Below are 20447 nucleotides of genomic sequence, written 5' to 3' on the forward strand. Positions count from 1 at the left end.
CCGGGACTTTATTTTTCATTCCCGGTCCATTTTTCATAGAAAACCAGTCCCCATTCATCCCTTCGCATCACTTAATTTTCAATTTCAGTACCTTTATTAGAATCCTTCCCCTCCTCCCCCCCCCCCCCCTTCCACCCCCCCCTTTCCCCCTTCCCTTCCCTTTCAACGACCTTAACCTAACCCTATTTCTCTTTACGGTCAATAGCTCAAGTGGTGCTCCCGCTTTTCAGCTTCTATTATAGTATCTTGAACATCTTTGCCCCACCGCGGCCATCCTGGGCCGACATTTGCACCATGCCCTCCGTCGATAACTCCTCCAAAGATGATGCCCGGTTGCTCCTTGTTTCCAATCGCCTACCCATTACAATAAAACGGTCCGATGACGGCAAATATGAGTTTTCAATGTCATCCGGAGGTCTTGTCAGCGGGTTGAGCGGCTTATCGAAATCAACAACATTCCAATGGTACGGGTGGCCTGGGTTGCAGGTCCCGGAGGACGAAATACTTCTGCTTAAGAAAAGATTAGCCGACGAATATGATGCAGTGCCTGTGCTTATTGATGACAATTTGGCGGATAAACATTATAACGGATTTTCAAGTAGGTTTTTCGTTGTCGTCCAGCTGTTTCCTATACCCTCTTTGAGCCCTGTTTGCTGCAAACCCTCGCCCAAACAAGAAAAGAAAGAGAAATTGTGATATCAATTCCTAATCATCTTTTCTACCAATTTATGAACCAGATTCGATACTTTGGCCCCTTTTTCACTACCATCCTGGTGAAATAACGTTCGATGAGTCAGCGTGGTTTGCATATCGTGACGCAAACCGCCTTTTTGCGAAGGCAATCGCGAATGATGTTAAAGATGGTGACCTCGTATGGGTCCACGACTACCACTTAATGTTGCTGCCGGCGATGTTACGGGAGGAGATTGGGACGTCGAAAAAGAATGTTAAGATCGGGTTCTTCCTACACACACCGTTCCCAAGCAGTGAGATTTATCGAATTTTGCCAGTCAGAAACGAATTGCTTCTGGGAGTGCTGCACTGTGATCTCATTGGATTCCATACTTACGACTATGCACGACACTTCTTAAGTAGTTGTTCAAGAATACTGTAAGAGAATCCTTGCACGTTTAGAATCATAACTAGTCCGGAGCGCTGACTCGAAATACCAGTGGCCTATCGACGACTCCAAATGGCGTTGAATTTCAAGGCAAAGTCATTGCAGTAGGGGCATTCCCTATTGGCATTGACCCAGATAAATTCAGTGAAGGTCTTAAAAAGGAGAAGGTACAGAAGAGGATTGCTGCCCTAGAACAAAAGTTCCAAGGTGTCAAGTTGATGGTCGGGGTAGACAGGTTGGATTATATCAAGGGTGTTCCGCAAAAGCTACATGCCCTTGAAGTTTTCCTGACCGATCACCCAGAATGGATTGGCAAAGTGGTTCTTGTTCAGGTTGCCGTTCCTAGCAGACAAGATGTAGAGGAATATCAAAATCTACGAGCTGTCGTCAATGAGCTTGTTGGGAGAATCAATGGCAAATTTGGTAAGTTTCTGTTTCTTCCTCCCCCTTTCTGTTTTAGTAACTGTACTCTAACTCTCAACCACAAAGGCACCGTGGAATTCATGCCCATCCATTTCATGCATAAGTCAGTGAACTTCGACGAACTAATTGCTCTTTATGCCGTTTCGGACGTCTGCGTCGTCTCGTCGACCAGGGACGGTATGAATCTTGTTTCCTACGAGTACATAGCAACCCAAAAGAAACGACACGGTTGTCTAGTTTTGTCTGAGTTCGCCGGCGCGGCACAGAGTCTCAACGGCAGCATCATCGTCAATCCGTGGAATACCGAAGAACTCGCCAATGCCTTCCAAGAGGCGGTGACAATGAGCGATGAACAGCGTGCCCTTAACTTCTCCAAGCTAGACAAATATGTCTCGAAATACACAAGGTTTGTTCTCTCTTTGTTAATACTTTCCTCCTTTGCATCAATGGATGGCTCTCTTTCATGGATTTGGTTCCCTTGGCTAACAAGGGGGTTTTTTTAATAATCATAGTGCATTTTGGGGACAGTCCTTCGTCTCAGAGCTTACAAGGATCTCAGCCCACGGGGAGAAGAAGCTCCGACTCAGAAACACCTCAGCAATACCTAGCGACCTGTCCCATGGGAAAGAGAATGACATACCTCCTGCGACGCCTGACGGAAATTGATATTGAAGATGTCAAACCAAAATAGTAACAAAAAATTCGGAGAGGAGGAAGAAAGTCCTTTTAGAGAAAATGATAATAGCATGGCTCACAGGCGAGAAGAGGTTGAAGGAGTATCATAACGCGTTACGGCTACATTGCATGAGCGAGAGGCATATATGGATGTAAAAAGGAAGAGGAAGGGTGTTTATTCATTAGCAACTTATGTGCAATGGTTAAGTTTTTCTTTATTGGTTTGGGCTCGGTTGGCTGGTTTTTAATTTTTATTTCTTATTTTCTTATTTCTCTGCACCTTTTATCCTCTTCCGTTATTTAACTAATGCTTTCGTTCAAAAGCTGTCTCATTTTCCTGTTTCAACCTCGTTTGAACTGGGTTATCCCTTAAATGTCAATAAGCATATTTCTCCCCACGGGCCAGCAATTTTTGTACATACATAAGGCCTGTATTGATTCAAGGACTTGTTAATGTTCGTATTCCACAGCATCTACGCATTCCCTTCCAAGGTTATAATCTATCCCAGAATGCAGTTGAATTGGCTTAACGAGCACTGAGTAACTACACTCACGTGATCTCCAACTCCACAAAAATTTTCTCCATCCGAGAAACATGGTGAACGCGAAGACTGGATGGCAACAGCAATATTTTCTTGTTGCGGGTGGCATGACAGACTGTGTATCTTCAAATTAACTAAGCTATTTGTTCCCGCCACCAAATTCCTAGCAAGGGCCACGTCGAGCCCAGCTTGGGTCCCCGAATCGAACCATCCACTCTTCCACCACCAGAAACCTTCGACGTCAATTACATCCAGAAGCATGTAAAAAGGCCTAAAACCTGATTGATATGATTTCTGGCTAGCCGATCAGGAGGGCATACCACAAGAGAAGAATAAATATCCGCTTCCAATAGCCAAGCGTGAAAGAATCGCAACAATGACACCCAGAACCACACTTCTCCGGTGCTCCACGCGGCCGTTCATCTTCCTCCAAAGCCGCAATGCCGCTACCCTCGTCACCCCCGTATCCTCATTACTATCCGCTATGCAATTGCAACCTCACAGCCCCCAAACTACCCGCCGGAGCCTCACCACTACCACCACACAACCACCACAATTGACAACCCAATCATCATCATCATCATCACCACCACCACCACCACCACCACCACCATCATCATCATTATCATCATCATTGACAGAACCCAAGCACGTCCGCATCCGCCCTCCCCACTCCGTAAAGCTCGGCACAGTTGTCGCGGCCGGACGCATGGACAAGACCGTCCGCGTCCTGCACAAGCATTCGACCTACCACAAAAAGCTTCACAAAAACTTCCCGGACAGGACGATATACCTAGTGCACGACCCGTGCAACTCACTGCGTGAGGGAGATGTAATTGAGTTCTCGAGCGGGTGGCGGACGAGCAAGAATGTGCGGCATGTTGTGGAGAGGATTGTGGCGCCGTTTGCGATTCCTGTGGACCAGAGGCCCAGGGTGCTTAGTTATGAGGAGAGGGAGATGATGAAGGCTGAGAAGAAGAGGAAGCAGGGGAAGGAGAGGAGGGTTGGAAGGATTAAGAGGTTGGTTGAGATGAGGTTGGAGATTGAGAGGAAGAGGGCGGAGAAAGGGGCAGCAGAGTGAGATTCGTGGTTTTGGGATGAGGTTGTGCTGAATAGCTGATTTTAGCGGAGGAGGAATGGATGCCAATGGTCGGCAATCAATCCATAGGGAGGATTGAGTGAATATGTGATTGCATAAGGCGGCTTCCTTCCTTGTAATTTTCTCTCTTCATTTCGTCTCAATATGTGCAGTACGTCTAGTTCAGAATAGGGCATTTAAACCTGACATTTCTTTCTTGGCTCCACCTCTCTTTTTTGTCAACATTCATGGACATCATATCTTCCAATGGGAGAGCTCAAATGTACATACATATACCATGGTTTAACTGCTCAACAGTCATAATCAAAAGAAGTCATTCGAAGCTGTCAAAGAAATCCCTATATGATTAATCTTCAAAATGTAATGTATATTAAAGAAGAGTAAGTCGACCGCAATCCAACAATGCAAAGAAAGAAAGGACTGATGCTAATATAAACAGCAAAAAAACATAACCAATTAACGCCAAACCCACGTAAATGCTTTACAGACGCCCCGTAGAAAGATAGGGTGCCTGACCGGGATATCGAAAAAAGCCTGATATGGAAGAGAGCAAAATGCCAAGCCAAAGCGACACTCATGACGTTTGCCCCCCTACCAAGTTCCACGCATACGAAAGACACGACGGCGCAAGAGATGGAATGAAACCCATTCCCTCCACATCAAGGGCCAAGCCTTGATCCATCAGAGCCATCACCACTCCATTCATCTAACTTTTGCGTCAGATTTATAAAATTATACCAAAACACCAATCCGTCATACATCAAATCGTAGAGCAGTAACAATAGCTTTCAACATTCACCAAAAGGTATGGATACGTCTTTAACGGAACCGATCTTCAGCCACCCCTTTCACCAAACTCCCGCGCCCAATCTTCATGCTCCTTCAAACCGTCACGGCTAACGCTGGGCCTGATAGAGCACAGAGATGCCTTGAAGTCTTCGAGGTGGATGGCCCGGATTTGATCCATGGGGGTATGCAGGAGCGCTTCACCTAAGTTGCGGAGTGGGCCCATGGCAGCGTCTTTGGCTAGGGCGGTTATATCGGAGCCGGAGAAACCTGAGCATGGGATATGCGTTAGGAACTGTGACTATGTGCGAATGGACTGGGAATGTTGATTGGAGGGAGATATGGGGAATGGTTCGCAATTTTTCGTATTGTTTCGATAGTGCGGGATCAGGGAAGGAAGAAATTGTAGGTAGTAATCAGAAAGCTCACCATCAGTATCTTTAACGAGAACCTCGATATCCTCAGCCGACAGCTCATGCTTCTGATGACTCAACAGACGCTCGATTTGCGTCTTCCGCACCTCAGGCTCTGGCAGGGGGATATACTGCCTTCTCACAAACCTCCGTCGGGCAGCCTCATCAATGTCCCACGGCAAATTCGTTGCAGCAAGCACCAACACCCGACTTGGATCACCACCCCTTTTCTCTTTCTCTGACTGCTCCCGCCCAGCCGCTGCCCGCTGCAAGTCAGACCATTGTATGAGAAACTCCGTCTTAGTGCGCCGTGACACTTCCGCTTCACCAGACCCGGACCGTGCGGAGAGTAAAGAGTCAATCTCGTCAACAAATATGATAGATGGCGCCATGCATTTTGCCAGGCCGAAAAGGGCACGCACAAGCTTCTCACTCTCGCCGTGCCATTTTGAGGTCAAGCTTGATGCGGATACCGAGAAGAAGGTTGACTGCGACTCTGTTGCCACAGCACGCGCTAACATGGTTTTCCCCGTACCTGGGGGCCCAAAGAGGAGCATTCCCCTAGCAGGTTCACGGAGTCCACTGAATAGATCTGGCCGTAGAAATGGATATACGACCGCTTCTTTGAGGGCGTTTTTAGCAATTTCCAGCCCAGCAACATCATCCCAGTGTACTTCATCTCCCTTAACAACAACGTCGTTCAAGATCTGTCGTGCAGCGCCCTCATCAATGCCCTTTGGGAGATTGTTCATAACGTATTCAACGCTTCGATTGCGATCTGCGGTATCTGACGTATCTCTTTCATTGGGGAATGAGCGATCGTTAGGTTGAGAATGGGACTCCGCCCCCGCTCTCTCTGTCGGCTTCCCTTGTGTTATAGACATACCACTTCGCATGCTACTAATCGCACCGTTCAAAGCATCATCACCATTGCCTGCCTGTAGCCTGGAATTCGACAGACATGGCCTGCGGCCTCTATTTTGGGCCACAGGTGTCCCCGAGCTAGTTGCGAGCGTTTGCAAGGGTGTGTAACTAGTTTCGCTTGAGTGATGCCTGAGTAACTGTGGCTGTGAAGTTGAACATGGCTTATTGCGTTGAAGGGGAGGGGTATTGCCTTGTCCAGAGGGAGGCCCCTGTTCCAGATATGGATCTAATTGTGACAAATAATCCGGTTGATGTTTTGGCCTTGTAGACAGGAACGACGTAGAAGTATTGGGCGATGTCCTTTTTGCGTTCGTCATCGTATGGCTGACTGGAGAAGGGTCAGAGAGGTCAATCAGGAGATCTAATTCGGAGGGTTTATTGTGGATGGCGGTGGCTGCAGCATCGGTTGCTAGGGAACTGGAAACAATATTCGAGTTGTGATGGTTTCTAGACTGGGACTGAGAGGTTGATGAACTGGATGAGTGTAGGTAGTCTGGGAAATATGATGTTTTTGTATGCCGAGACAGGTCGATATTGGAGAAATATCCTCTCCGTGAGCTCGATTCTATTGGTGCACTTCTCCTAGGAGTGGATATAGCCGCGCTTTCTCTGCCAAAGCGGGCAATAGAGCTCCACGCCAAACCCGCAGCTCTAGATGCCGATGGAGCAGGTTGAGAGGCAGCCCGCTCGCCGGAATCTTTATCTTTCAAATTGGCGCTCTTCTTAGGCTCCTTGCTGCGCAGAGTTGTCAACATAGTCCTCTTTTCCGGACTTGAGTTTCTTAATGGCGAATTCACGGTTGGCACAGACAAGAGAGGAGGGAGCAATGGGAATGGAGAAGAAGAGAAACGGGGTCCACAAGCAGCCTCCCCGCTCGATCCTGGCCGTGCTATCGATTCTCCGCTATATCGCTGAGGTATAGACGGCCGCCTATTCGGCGAAGGGGGAGGAGGTCGTGAAGGCGGTCGCGAGAGTTGCGAGTATGTAAAAGTTGGCACTGTACCATTTCCAAGCCAGCCGGAAGCGGTACATCCGCTTGGTGGTGATTCCGGTGTGTTCAGGTGTACCTTCCCGGTTTCCTGCTCGCCCGGGGAATTGCTGGGTCCCGCCTGCTCATAGCAGCCCTCCTGGTTGATGCCGGCCTCTTCACGACTTTCACTCAGCGCATTTAGCAAATCGATGCGCTCTTTGGATTGCATTTCCAGCTCCTTCAGCGAATCGTACAGGACCTTCTCGGTTTCAGTTCTGGGAACATATGTAGAGGGAATTCGAGAGTTGTGGATGGTGTCAACGGCAGAGCGCCATGACCGAAGAGCTTCCGACTCATTGCTCTGGTCCAGCAACGACCGCTGGGATGTCAGCTGATGCTAAATTAGATAAATAGTGATGGGATATATAAGAGAACATGACGGGGTTGTCAGAGACCGGAAGGCAATGAGGGAGATAAGCCGTCCTTCCAAACACACATCAAGTAAGTCAACGATAGAACACGCACCTGGCCTTCGAAGAACACAGCTGTCGAGCACATCAGATAGCATTCATCGTATGTTTTCTGCAGAGTAGATAAAGTCTTTGAACGCATAATTAGCGCAATGGAGATAGCAGGACCCTCCCGGCCATGTGAAGCCTGTATCTAGTATCAAAAGCCCTCCCCGATATCTAAGAGGTGTGTATAACTGTCGAGTCCCCTTATTGGAAGCATTCAAAGTACAGCGATGGCTTTCGTCTTTTTCTATTCCGATGGCCTTGGCCTTGTTTCGTAAGAGCTTGCGTTGTTGCCGAGTCTTCAGGACAGCCTCTCTCTATGGTTCAGCTGGTTGACCCGTTCCACTGCATTTGACGCCTCCTCTCAGCGACGCAGCTGAAGATAGGCTGGGCCTAGATAAGATTCATTTACCAGGAGAAGTATGTCAATGAGTGGAATATTAGAATGCTGTAGTAGAGCAGGGAATTGGAGTTGGCCCCCCAGGAGGCAATGTTTGACATGTGTTGTGGGAGAGTAAATGACGTGAGGAACCAAGAACATCGAGAGCTGTTTAAATAGACATCCATCCACGGGTAGCCGTGCAAGTAGTTACGGGGCAGAGGGTATGAGAATAATCGCATTTATTAACATCAGAATTAAATTATTGTCCTATAATCCGTATGAAAATAGGTTAGTCTAAATGTATGCATCATAAATCACTAAATGTAAAATAAATTAAAAGCAGCATATCTCATTGGTACACCCTGCGCTCTATATACCTCCGCTACAGTACATATTTGCCCGCCCAACAGAGAGCTCCACCATTTCGAAAACCAGATTAAAGAAACAAGGGAAAGGGGGATTACTATTACGGATATCCGCAAATCCACCCCGTAAGCAAAGGCTTTCCATGATCCCTCTCACATGAAAACAGGATAAGACTATACAACACAATTGGATGGCTGCAAAACCTAAAAAATGGAACAATCACCAACAATCCATCCCCTCGAAGCGACATTGGGAGCACGTCGAGCAAAGGCTGTCGAACCGAAGTCACAGCATCACCAACAACAGCAGAGGGTACACTGCTGTGGAGGAAACAAGTTGCTTTCCCATGGAGTCGAACTCTCAAAAAAAGAAGGGAAAAAAATCCCAGCGAACCCTTGATAATCTCCCAGGCAACGGAAATAGACGAACTTAACCAGCCAGAGAGTAAGGAGAGGAAAACCCTAGAAAAAGACGGGAATCGGAAAACAAAACCTAAAAAAGATTACTTTACATCAAAAAGAAACATATAAAAGTAAAAATGAAAAAAAAAATAAAAAATAAAAAATATAAGATGAATTCGGGAGTACAAAAAGGAAAAACGAAAATATGAGCTTCATTCATCATTGTCTATTGAGGTGGACAGACATATGTCCCCGCATATTATCAGAGAACCGTTATCTTTTTGTTTCCATGCCCAGAACGCCCACCTTCAAGAGAAACTGTCATCGATCCAGGTAAAATGAAAAAAATGAAAAGGAAAAGAAGAAAAAGAAGAAAAAGAGGGAGAGGGAGAGGGAGAGGGAGAGAAATAAAACAACGGTGGGAGAAAATTATAGACGACAGGCTAAAGGGAAACCAGAAGACGAAACCATTCTAACTGGGACGTTCCATCTCATCCCTTATTTTTGTAATACACACTTAAAGAATACTGGAGGGAGAGAAACAAAATAAAAATAGAAAATAAAAAATAAAAAACCGATATGATAGTATAGAATCGGGATAAAGGGGGAAACGGTGGGATGGATATTCAGACACCGGGCCTGTGTGTCTATCTCTACACGGGGGGTGTTTTTATGTGCAGGTCGGTCAAAGGAGTCGCGATGGTGACACGAGAGGAGCCCGCGTTTCCCGATTATATTGTATTCACGAGAGAGGAGATTCAGATACTCCCTGTCGCTTGAAGTATGCTTTCGCCATTTCGTATGAAGTCCTATTTGATGGTCAGATTCGAGAATTGCACTCGCGCAGGAATGTCAAGGAAAGAAAAGGACAAGGGGGGCAATTGAAGCTGACGCTGGACCCCCCCCCCCCCCCCCCCCCCCCAAAAAAAAAAAAAAAAAAAAAAAAAAAAGAGGGAGAGAGAGAGAAAAGAAGAAGAAAAATGACACATACCAACAGATAGCAGTGCTAGGCATGGTTGCGATAATTCTCGGCCGCATTCCACGGAGGAATCCGGACCAGCCATACTGCCGCTTGATAATGCCAGCAGCATTGAACAAGCCACGAGCAGAGCGGGCCTCAGAATCCTCCGCAAGACCGCGGGTCTGCAGCACAGTCTTGATCACGTCAAGAGGTGTGGTGATGGCAGCTGCCACAGCGCCAGCCAACCCACCAGCGATACAGTGGGTGAATGGATCGTACGCCTTCGATGGATTCATCACTTTCGATATGGATTCGTAGGCGATGAATTGTGTGGCCGTGAAGGGGATTGTCATGCATAATGTTGTGGGATAGGAGACGTAGAATGCTCGAAGGCCTTCGGTGCGGTAGACGCTTCGCGCGCATTGGATCATGGTTCTATGTGTGGAGCCGTGGACCTGCATGCGTTGTTTGATCACTACGCGCGATATATCATATTAGAATATTTTGCGGTGACAAGTCAGGGAGGAGTTTCCATACCGTCAAAGGGATTCATGAGGGCATCGCTGGAGATGGTGGCACATGCTCCGCTCAATCCTACAATGGTTTGTCAGTCCCAATGTTGAAATAAATAGAGCACCAAAATATCCCGTGTTATCGTTGTTTTTTGGAAATAGGAATTGAAAATCCCCCCAAGCGCTGATACCTACCTGCTGCGAATGGATGGTGACCACTTCCAATGTTACCACCGGCGACCTCCTTAACTATTTCATATGTACCGAAATAAACAGCATGGGCGGGACCTAAAACAAGATAGATCAATATCAGGACGTCAGAGCAGACTTACGCAGAGGAAATCTGCGCCACTTCAAAAAACGGAATTAGAATTGGAGCTCCCCACCAGCACCAACAATCACGCTCGACACACCCCTCCATAGAGTCCTCCAGCCCTCAATCCGAGATATCGTTGTAACAGCATTGCTCAAACCCGTATACAGCCCACCAGCAGACGGATTTAGGACTTGCATTCGAGTCTGCAAACACAACCGTTAGCAAATAGCAACGTATTGAGTTGGGCGAACCCAAGAGGAAGAGAGAAGAATATATGGCGGATTTTGCGGGCGGATAAATCGCAAAAGGCAAGGCGCATAGAGGCAAGGAAACTTTGCGATGGAAGCGGGAGAGAAATATATGAAATGCCGATTCATACCTTAAGCAAGTCCACTGGATACATGACAGAGTGCTCCTAAAATGTAACTGTCAGTTCACATAAAATTGGCCGCTATTCAGAGGAGAAGGAAGAGGTTGCGAAACCCCGGGGGGGAGGGTTCAACAAGAACCGCGGTGGGAACGAGCACATACCGCAATGCCAGCGAGGGCACCGGCCAACATATTACGGCCAAGGGAATATTCTGGCGGGAGAGCTTCATAACTATGCATATGGCCCGAAAGAAAAAAGGAGGGAGACCGGAAGTGTCAGCGTAGGCAAATAAGAAGGAAACCAGCGCAAAGTCTCAGAAACCCTAAGTCTCCGCATATTTGACTGTGGACTTGGGATGGTGGTAACGTACTCATAATCTTCACCGGGGACTCTGTCTGGAGAGGCCATCAAAGGCTTCTGAGAGTAGCCGGAGCTGCTTGATTCTACTTGGACGCTCACGGTTGCTGAATCGCGGAAACCGGGGGAGATGTAGAGGTGGCGACCAGCGATGATGGCGGCAGGTGTTATTATCATCAAAGAGGGAGAGGAGAGAGGGCGCACGGCAGCAAAGTGTCGGGAACTGGCGATGGGAAGGATTCCAAAAAATTGGCAGAATATGGATGTTGTGGCGGGTTTGGATGAGTTTAACCAATTATTCACAGCTTATTTTAGTGACGGGTTGGTGCAACTTAATTGCTGACCGGTACAATCCCCATTTTTCACACGCAAAATACAGCTATCCTTAAGTCAATTTTTTTATGTTATTAAATATTCCCCAACTCCATACACATTCCATGGCTGGATTCTATTTTTCAAAAGCTTAAATATTCCCAAGTTATATTTACCACTCTCCTCGACTAACACGAGAAGAAAAGCATATGTTATATATATTCTTCTTCCTGAATATTTAACAGATATTCAACAGCACGCTCTCGCGGCTCATCTTTTCCCGCTGTTTACTGCTCTTTCGCAGCATCTTGCAATATCAGACTTGTGACAGCGCATTCCGTGCTGTCATCAACCAAAAAGGTTTTTTTTGCAAGTCACCGCGGTCAACAGACATCCCGGCGCCAGGCAACCCCCCCCCCCCCCCCCCCCAAAAAAAAAAAAAAAAAAAAAAACAGGCTGGTTAAGTTCGTCTCAGGTGCAGATCCCAAAACGCTGGTTTGGAGGGCAGTGCGAATGCTGCTTACTCCATACCCCGCAACACGCTTCGATGAAAGGACAACCTCCCGTAAAGACACTTCCACTGGAAGGAATGGCTGCGGGATCCGTCTCTCAGTCGTCTTGCAGGTAGAGAATCTGCCAGTAGCAATTATTGGATTCTGGACTTTGGTCGCTGTGCCCATTGGACATAGTGAGAGAGTTCCAATCAGAACGGGCCGAGAACCTGCTCTGACACACTCACTGTACAGAAATCAGGAAGATAATTAATATACGCCAAGCGTCAAGGATCATACATCTTGTGGCTCCCCCAAGTTTTGTGTTTAGGAGTCAGAAAAGTGAAGCAAATGATAAATTCAGAGGGCTCTTCGTGGCCATCGGCAACGGTGCACTTGTGATGCTTTGAGAGGGTAACCTACTCTGTGCATGGAGTGCTGAGAGCGTCGGCCTTCTTTTCTGATACGGAGATTCAAATTGATAGGATCATGGAATCATGGAATCATGGAATTATGGGGAAGCATCCATTTTTGTTCCACACCTTGGTCAATGTTTTTGTGATACTTATATCGACCGGATTCTGTCTCCCTTTAATCCGCGGGAAAAAAAAAAAAAGGTCCTCTTTGTACGTTTTTTCTTTTTTTCCCTTATCAGATCCTGCGGGCGCCACATTTTTATTTTGTAAAGTTAAACTGGTGAAGGTTCAACAACCGCGGAGTGCAAAAATTTCAAACTGGTATCGCCAGCCCAAATTAGATACGGTAAACTAATATACTTGCCTTTAAATAATTAAATTTCCTAATACAGTTTGGTAGTATTATTCTCGGCTCAAACTTCATGCATCCCACTGGAAACTGATTAGTGAGCATTTCCTGCTCCCGCGAGCTCCGTTCTAACGTCTCCACCTCCTTGTTCCTCTTGGGATTTTCTACCTGTAGGATCAAGGCAACTGACTGCCCTTGATCAGACAACGCCTTATACCGCTCTATGATGATGAACCCGGCGTCCATTGTAGCTATGCCTCGCACAACAGAGGCCAGGCTTCCCTTCCATGACCGGAGCGATAAATCTGGGTATGTCAGGAGGTATTTATGCCGACATTCTTCCACTTCTACAGGTGCAGTCACACGTTGCGGCACTCGGACAATTTGGCTCCTCTTCCATCTCATAGAGAATAACTCTCAGCTTCAATGTTATTCCCATTTACAGCCAGTCGAGCTGAGCCAGCTCCGCCTTGAACAACGAGTTCCGTATAACGATGTGCTTCCATACAGATACCACCACCCCCCTCTGCCTCTTCGTTTACCTGCCAGAGTTTTGAAACGGTGACAAGCCTGGGGGAAAGGGGATCATGGAAGGGTTGCAAATCTTTCATCTGCCGAATATTTGCAACATCATACATACATCGACAGTTGATCAGGAAAAGATAACCTCGACCTGGTATACAATGCGAGAGTTTTGCTCTCAAAAATCAATGCCCAGGAAGAATATTTTGGCTTGAAGCCACTTGAACGTTCTAATCAGTGTGAATTCAAGGTTTCACTCGCCCGAAGCAACCAGATCGCTCTGCGACATTAGCAAAGTGGTATTAACAGCATACATCATTCACTCAGGAGATCAATTGCCGGTGAAATCAGACATGGTAATTTCAGGAGGAACGCAATCCTATATCTCTCATGGCAGTTCAATCTCAGGTAAAGTAGTAAGTAGATTGTTGGACCAAGCCAGGTCAGCCTAACTTTGCAAAAGCTTATGGCACTTGGGGGACGAGAGAATTGGACAATGAGACAAGCATTCCTCGGCCCATCGTTGACATGATGTAAACAAAGTGTGACGAAAAAGGCGCTGCGAACACTGCGAAACTGTTTAGTAAATAGCCCAGTTCCCGTATGCACATAGATTGCTGATTTTCCACATGCAACAATATTTGTCACAATACATTGAACGCCTCTTCTGATTGTCGAAAACCATATCCAGTTGGCATCTCGAAAGAAAGGCAAGGGGGAAGGTTCAGCTTGGGTCGGGGCTCGCAATCTCCACGGTGACGAGCTTATAAAGATCTTGAATGAAAATACCATACTGGCAGAGTAATACGATGAGAAACTATGAGACGACGAAAGTTGGAAATGAAGGACTTAAAGGGGGGCTGTGGTCATGTGATAGTGAGACCTGCTATTCATCTATTCGTTCAACAAAATAAAGTGAGAAGGGGATAAATTAACATTCAGATGTATTTCATGTGATGCTATAATAACAATGTATGATCTTGTTTTTGTTTATTTATTATTAATTTTATTATTTTATTTTGGCTTTGCATTTTAACATGAAAAACTGTACAAGATAAGACTTATCAGATAAGCATGTCTTCATTCAGCCTCTTCTGACTCGGTCTTTTAAATCTATTATTTGTACTTGTGTATGTATGTGGATGCATGCATGCGTCAACCATGAAGAGCAATGAAACTGGCAGAATGAGCACCCATCAAATCTCCTAACACCTACCCAGCCGATGATAAAGTTCTTAGCGTTAACGCATGAAAAATGCAAAATAGGAGTAAAAGGCAAAGAAAAGCAAAGAAAAGAAACAAAAGGTGAGGGTGAAGAAGAGAAAAGGGCTGAAATAGCAAAACTAAAGCATGTCACAGTGAAATTTATTTCAAGAGTCGCATGCTGTTAATTACAGTGATATATATTCAGCTGTCCAGATCAACATTGAATGTCCATTCCTCTGTTAAATTAAAGTCAGTCACTGGATGCTTTGAAGAACTGGAGACTGGGGGATCATCACAAGATGAGCAAAATAGCAGAACAATCAGATTAGGCAGTCGGATACGTACGGTTTTTCAAATTCTCCGCAGTGTCGCTCAACAGAATGACACGTCTCTTGTTGCAATAGGCGGTTTTGTCCAGGATATCAATTTTCAAAGCCGACAGCTGATCAATGGGTTTCTCAAACATCTCACTAAGACTTTCGACTGCCATCTCTAGATCTTTCTGATTATCCTCGAATATCTCCGTCAGATTGTTGCGGGCAAGGTAGAAAGCGAAAGCGTAAGTCCACTTCAATGTCTGTCGGCATTGCTGAAGCGCATGGGATGCGGTGTCAAGAAATTGAACCTCGATCCACGACAGTCCGGACTGGGATTGCAAGCTCATCATCTTCTTCTCAGTCTTGAGGTAAAGGTCCTTGTCCAGCTTTGCGGATTGCTCGTGGTTCGCATAACGATTGTAGTAGTGGAGATATCGTTCGAGCGATTGTCTGGAACGAGCTTGGGCATCGCGGGCCGAAGCCCCTGATTTCTCCTCGAAGCGATTACAGTTATACCAACTAGTTCCATGCTCAGACCACAGCCCCATACACATCCAGCAGAACTCATGCTTGCACTTTCGGCACGTCATGTGGTTACAGCCGCCATTTTTTTCAATGGTGGATGAACATTTCGGACATTCCTTAGTGTGCGCAGATATCCAGTTTGCGGTTTCGGAGTCATCTTTGCATTTCTTCAGCCACTTTTTGACCAATGAGCAAGGAGGTGGCTGGTGATCATTCAGAGTGCAACCAAAGCAGAAGCTATGGCTGCATCTGCAATGAACAGTTGGGACAACACGATTCAGGTCACGCTTTTTCACGCCACAGTCTATGGCAAATTCGCAATTTGGTGCTGGGCACCACTTCAAATTATATTTGTCATCCACATAGGTACGAATTAGAAGGCGGTGGTACCTGCATGACAGGAATAAATATCATTGTTAACTTCTATAAAACGTTTGAGAAAGGGAATTAAACTTAAAAGAAGCATACGGACCTCTCCTGCAAATCTTCCGTTACCAATAAATCCAAAGTCTTGGAGTCAACGATGCGATGGCATTTGTTCTGGGGGCATTGTATTCTGGCAGCCTCTCCTTCCTCTCTAATTTTCTGACCAAGATAATGACGATAACAATCAACGCAAAACCGGTGACCGCATCGCATGGCGTATGACTCCAGACCTTTCCTATCCTCACAGCAAATGTCACACACGAATCCGGGAATGACCTCAGTTTTCGGGGTACCTGAAAATGCCGCTCCAACACCAGCTTCTTCCTGTATTCTGTCATTGTCTTCCATATACGATTCGATCAACTTCTCCCGATTCCAGCGAGCAAACCGCAATAGGATAGCTGCTGATTCCAGGGGTAGTCCCAGGATCGAAGCAACTTCATTTATTTGCATATTTTGTTCTCGTTGGATATCTTCGGGGCTCAAGACCTTAAAGTCGACCTCGTAGGGTTTTCGAGGTTGCTTGATAATCTCTTTATCGTAGAAAGAGCCGCCAAGGTCATCGTCGCCAAAATCTGCAACTCAAAGCGAGCATAACCATTTATTAGAACCGGGCAAGATCTTGATCAGGTACCATTTCGAATGCCCAAAACGCAACAGTGTAAAATGCAAACAGACCAATGAGGTCTTAAGGTAGAAGATAACAGATAAAAGAAAAACAAAATGTTTGTTGAGCTTACCGTCCCCTAAACTCTCGTCATCACTCCCTTGCATATCAAGCATATGCTCCTGGCTCGAGCCATCGCTAATTAACTCTTCCTCGGAATCCATGCTGGTAGTGGTTTCAGTGGTAGCGGGTGTCGCAAGGTCAGGAACCCTTTTTGGGGTAGGAGACGGGTCACCCGAATCCTCAAGGGCCCGCCCGACCCTCTTGCGGACTGCTGCTCTGTCAGATCCCGTGATGATTGATCGCAAGTCCTTGTCTGTATTGTCAACCACTGCCTCGCACGCACTCCTTTTCTTTGCTTGGGGCGGCGTGGTGAAAAACGTGGAAGGTAACTTGGGAGACAGGATAAGTTACGCAGCTAATGCTCGAGACGGAGAAAAGAAGATTTGTTCCCCGGTCAGGATAGTGCTCTGCTGGAGCAGGCTTGTTGACTTGTGCGGGCAGTCGCTAGTGTAGTTGGAGAGTGGCAAAGCGAGTCAGACATAGGTAGATGATGTGGGGTGCTAGGGTCCTCGGAAGGCTGAGTTGGATCACTTGGCTGGCTTGCAGGACCGCAGGAAGAGGGAGACGGAGACGGAACGGAACGAAAGACGTTTTCACCGGGATAGCTGAGAGTCATTGACAATCGTATCTACCTCCAGACATAAAAGTAGAAAGGTGGGAATTGCTAAGGCAGTTGCTGATGATGTTGTTGTGTTTGGGGGGGGGGAGTTGTTGGGTTAGTTGCCGAAGAAGGGAGATCTTGAAAGTCTTAGATGACAAACACGCGCCAACTCTGGGCAGCTTGTTGAGGCTGATTAGGCATACACCATATCTATCTTGTGGGGAGACAGGCAACCACTTAAGTTAATATTTATCTAAATGGTTAGTTAATATTCCGTATAACCTTTCTGTTCCTGTTGGCTGCGTCTTTTACATAACTGCAAACTGACTGTCAAAGAAAATGCAAACTTCATGTTAACTTCATCATTCCCTCTATTTCACTGATACCTACCCACTAACAACATCTTCGTGAACATAGGTTCTGTTCTTTGGTAAATTTCACATAACTAGTTGATGAATGCTTTATCATCTTCCTTCTTGACATTTGGAATATTATATTTACTACAAGTATAGCGGCAGAATGACCATGCGGCTGTGTAAATCTATTTTTTGCTCCATCATAGAATTTCCTGCCATGTGAATTCAGATACCGACAAGGGGAAATGTCATACCTGTTGCCTGAAACTGTGTTGTCCGTGGGAATTCTATAGGTAAATAAATCCTTTCAAATCCAGAACCTGCGACGAGTATCACCATCCCTCTCATGCAGACAGACCAAGAAACAGTGAATCCACAGATGAAACCTAAGCGAAAGAACCCCAGCAGCTGGAGTTCAACTTTTCATTCGTATCTTTTTATATAGTCCCTCTGCTCTCCTTAGCCTCCCCTATCAACGCAGCCCCCGCACTCCACCATGAGAAGAAAAAAAAACTTCCTGTCATCCCCAAAACTTTGTGGGCCTCTCTCTTCAACCTATAGTCTACCGTCCCGCAAAAAGTGAATAATCCATTACGTCAAACGACGCCGACAACCTTGTCAGTATCGCGCTCGCTATCTCATCAGCTTTCGCATCGACCGGACCACCATCTCTCTCAAGCTCCTTATGCGGCATCACGACATAAGCTATGATGTCTGTCTCTTCTTCCTTTAAACGGATCAGGAGCAAATGGCATGTCAACGTCGCTGTTTCTGGCTGTGTGGTTATTTCCTCGTCTATTTCTATTCCTTCAGACACGGCAACTCTTCTTGCTGCTGCTGATACTGATGCCGGCTCCCCACCTCGCCTTTTGACAGAACATAAAATGCGTGCCTGAGCCATGTAAGCTGGCGTATTGGGTAACTTAAGCACTTCAATTGGTCCTGTACTGGAGATGAGTTCGTAGCTGTCTCCACTAACTTCGCAGATTTCATGGATGTGGGCTTTCACAGCCTGCATGTCTTGGGCTACTTCTTCTTGGTCAGGATTGGTCTTTGAGTTATCGTTTGGTTGTAGTTGGAGCTTTTCGGGCTCCAGACGTTCGACTATTTCGATGATGATGCTTGTTTGTGTGTCTTGGGACATGAAAACTTCTTGGTTATCCGGGACCTGCCTTATGTCGCTATAATGATTTTGGTTATTAATTATTATTTTCTCTGGTTTTGGCTGCCGGTATCGTTGAAGACACATCCATCATGCTCAAGATAAACAGATGCGGAGGCCAAGTTGCAGTCAAGTATAGCAAAGCAGAGTGGAAGATTCTGATCATGGCTGGAATGTAAACACATCACTCTTCATGCAAGTCAGAGCTCCATGTAATCAAGGAATACATGAATATATGTACCAAAAAACAAATAAAAATAAAAAAGGAAGAAAGAGAAAGAAAACGAAATGAGGACCAAGGGATAATACAGACTTGAAAAAGAGTCACAGGGATCAGGTGTCAGACTCATTTCTCTTTACCTCTCTTACCTTACATCCAAGAAGTCCTCGGGCAAATCTATAGCGATGGCTCCCCCAAATAGCTCAATATTTCTAAATTCCATGACGACTCTCTTGGGGGAACGGTTTGAGCTTCGATTTGTTTGGTCCGAGATATGGTATGGGGAGAGGTATTTAACGTAAATCTATGGACATGTAATTGTAACTTGCTTTGCTTGGTCTGTTGATTTTGACCAATAATCTGATGTGGAGAAGATTGAGAAATATGAATGAGAAGGGCAATTTAACTATCATAGGCGGGAAACGACAAACTTAAACCTAGGACGAGAGAATGGAGAGTATCCAGGGGTTTATTTAAGACTGAAAAACGGATTTATCCAGAAAACGAGTAATCGTGCCGCTGCGCAACCCACACCTCGTGTGGGTGCGCCACACCAAAATGATAAAAACACCGAAATGATAAAAATCTTGAATCACATCCTCATTATTGCACTCTATATCAACAACCAGTAGCTAATCTATAATAAAAAGATTATCTACATCATTCTCAGTATGTGTGCCATCTCTAAATTGATTTAATTCCTCTTCTGTCAGTAGTGTGAGTGGGTTATTGTCAATTTTCATGAGACCAACTCCAAGCCTTTGTCACTTCTTATTCTGCTCTTTTTCAGCTTCATTATCCTTACACTGTTTGATTTTTCTATTGGCATCTTTAATAGTGAGGACTCCCCCTACTTGAACCTGGTGATGGGTTGTTTTAGCTCTGCAGTGTTTACTGACATTGAGAAAGTTCTCTAATTCAGTGATCTGTTGCTCATTAAGTTCTATATTGATTAGACTTACTTTGAATATCTTGTTCAAACAACATGTCAAGGTGGGTGATTTCAAATTAAGAGTATCTCTAATACTTTGTATGGTGTTTTCTGCAATATTAACATGGTGTTTCAGCTTTTGAATTGTCTTTGGTGAGGATAGCTGAGAGGAAGAGATAAGTATGTGATCTGAATCATTCTCATCTTCATAAATCTGCAGTAGAGGAGGTGATGAGATTTGCTGCTTAAGAGTGTCAAGAACTCAGTCAGAATTCCATGAATATATGCCATGTTGAGCCCATTCTGCAGCTATTGTATCAGGTTTAAAGGTCTGCTTTCACATAGCTGAAAGGTCTTGTAGGAACTGCCATTTTTCATACTTAACAAGACCATGGCGTGCAGCATAGTTGACTACTTTTAAATGGTAATGCTTATATTGCTGAAATGGTAGACTATTTAGAGGTTGTAGCAAATGAGTAGCATGTGATGAAAATTCATATAGAATTATTTTATGAAGATCTGCATATTATATGAACTTCTCAGTGATATAAGATTCATAATTATTCATTAAAAGCAATTGATGACTTCCTTTCTATCTCTTTTCTATAGCAGTATTGAAATGTTTGAGCTATTCAAATCCAATCTCATCACTTGTAAATCCAGTATCTGATATAGTAATTCTATAATTACTGAACAAATCTTTCTGTGTATATCAATCCTTCAAGTGTGTTTTGGAGGCTAAGATTATTAA

At 45.4% G+C, this 20447-nt stretch overlaps 6 protein-coding genes across 6 annotated transcripts; 2 read left to right on the forward strand and 4 right to left on the reverse strand.

Moving 5' to 3' along the window:
• Positions 1-294: 294 nt before the first annotated feature.
• On the forward strand, positions 295-2209 carry PADG_04900 (alpha,alpha-trehalose-phosphate synthase [UDP-forming]; the record flags this gene model as incomplete). The annotated part of the gene is made up of 5 exons (XM_010762124.1): positions 295-598; positions 738-1110; positions 1173-1543; positions 1610-1949; positions 2056-2209. The coding sequence occupies 5 exons, from the start codon at positions 295-297 to the stop codon at positions 2207-2209; spliced, it is 1542 nt and encodes a 513-aa protein (XP_010760426.1).
• A 927-nt stretch (positions 2210-3136) lies between these two features.
• Positions 3137-3841, forward strand: PADG_04901 (uncharacterized protein; the record flags this gene model as incomplete). Its single annotated transcript, XM_010762125.1, has 1 exon — positions 3137-3841. The coding sequence occupies one exon, from the start codon at positions 3137-3139 to the stop codon at positions 3839-3841; it is 705 nt and encodes a 234-aa protein (XP_010760427.1).
• Positions 3842-4694: 853 nt separating this feature from the next.
• On the reverse strand, positions 4695-7564 carry PADG_04902 (uncharacterized protein; the record flags this gene model as incomplete). The annotated part of the gene is made up of 3 exons (XM_010761883.1): positions 4695-4915; positions 5075-7349; positions 7478-7564. The coding sequence occupies 3 exons, from the start codon at positions 7562-7564 to the stop codon at positions 4695-4697; spliced, it is 2583 nt and encodes an 860-aa protein (XP_010760185.1).
• A 1794-nt stretch (positions 7565-9358) lies between these two features.
• On the reverse strand, positions 9359-11309 carry PADG_04903 (uncharacterized protein; the record flags this gene model as incomplete). Its single annotated transcript, XM_010761884.1, has 8 exons — positions 9359-9425; positions 9608-10052; positions 10115-10171; positions 10285-10377; positions 10476-10608; positions 10785-10820; positions 10937-11006; positions 11146-11309. 8 exons carry the CDS (start codon positions 11307-11309, stop codon positions 9359-9361), a joined length of 1065 nt encoding a protein of 354 aa, XP_010760186.1.
• A 3444-nt stretch (positions 11310-14753) lies between these two features.
• PADG_04904 (uncharacterized protein) lies at positions 14754-16527 on the reverse strand (the record flags this gene model as incomplete). Its single annotated transcript, XM_010761885.1, has 3 exons — positions 14754-15660; positions 15743-16277; positions 16437-16527. The coding sequence occupies 3 exons, from the start codon at positions 16525-16527 to the stop codon at positions 14754-14756; spliced, it is 1533 nt and encodes a 510-aa protein (XP_010760187.1).
• Positions 16528-17945: 1418 nt separating this feature from the next.
• Positions 17946-18988, reverse strand: PADG_04905 (Ran GTPase-binding protein MOG1; the record flags this gene model as incomplete). The annotated part of the gene is made up of 2 exons (XM_010761886.1): positions 17946-18564; positions 18915-18988. The coding sequence occupies 2 exons, from the start codon at positions 18986-18988 to the stop codon at positions 17946-17948; spliced, it is 693 nt and encodes a 230-aa protein (XP_010760188.1).
• Between the last annotated feature and the right edge of the window lie 1459 nt (positions 18989-20447).

Source organism: Paracoccidioides brasiliensis (genome assembly GCF_000150735.1).
Source record: "Paracoccidioides brasiliensis Pb18 unplaced genomic scaffold supercont2.5, whole genome shotgun sequence".
NCBI lineage: Eukaryota > Fungi > Ascomycota > Eurotiomycetes > Onygenales > Ajellomycetaceae > Paracoccidioides > Paracoccidioides brasiliensis.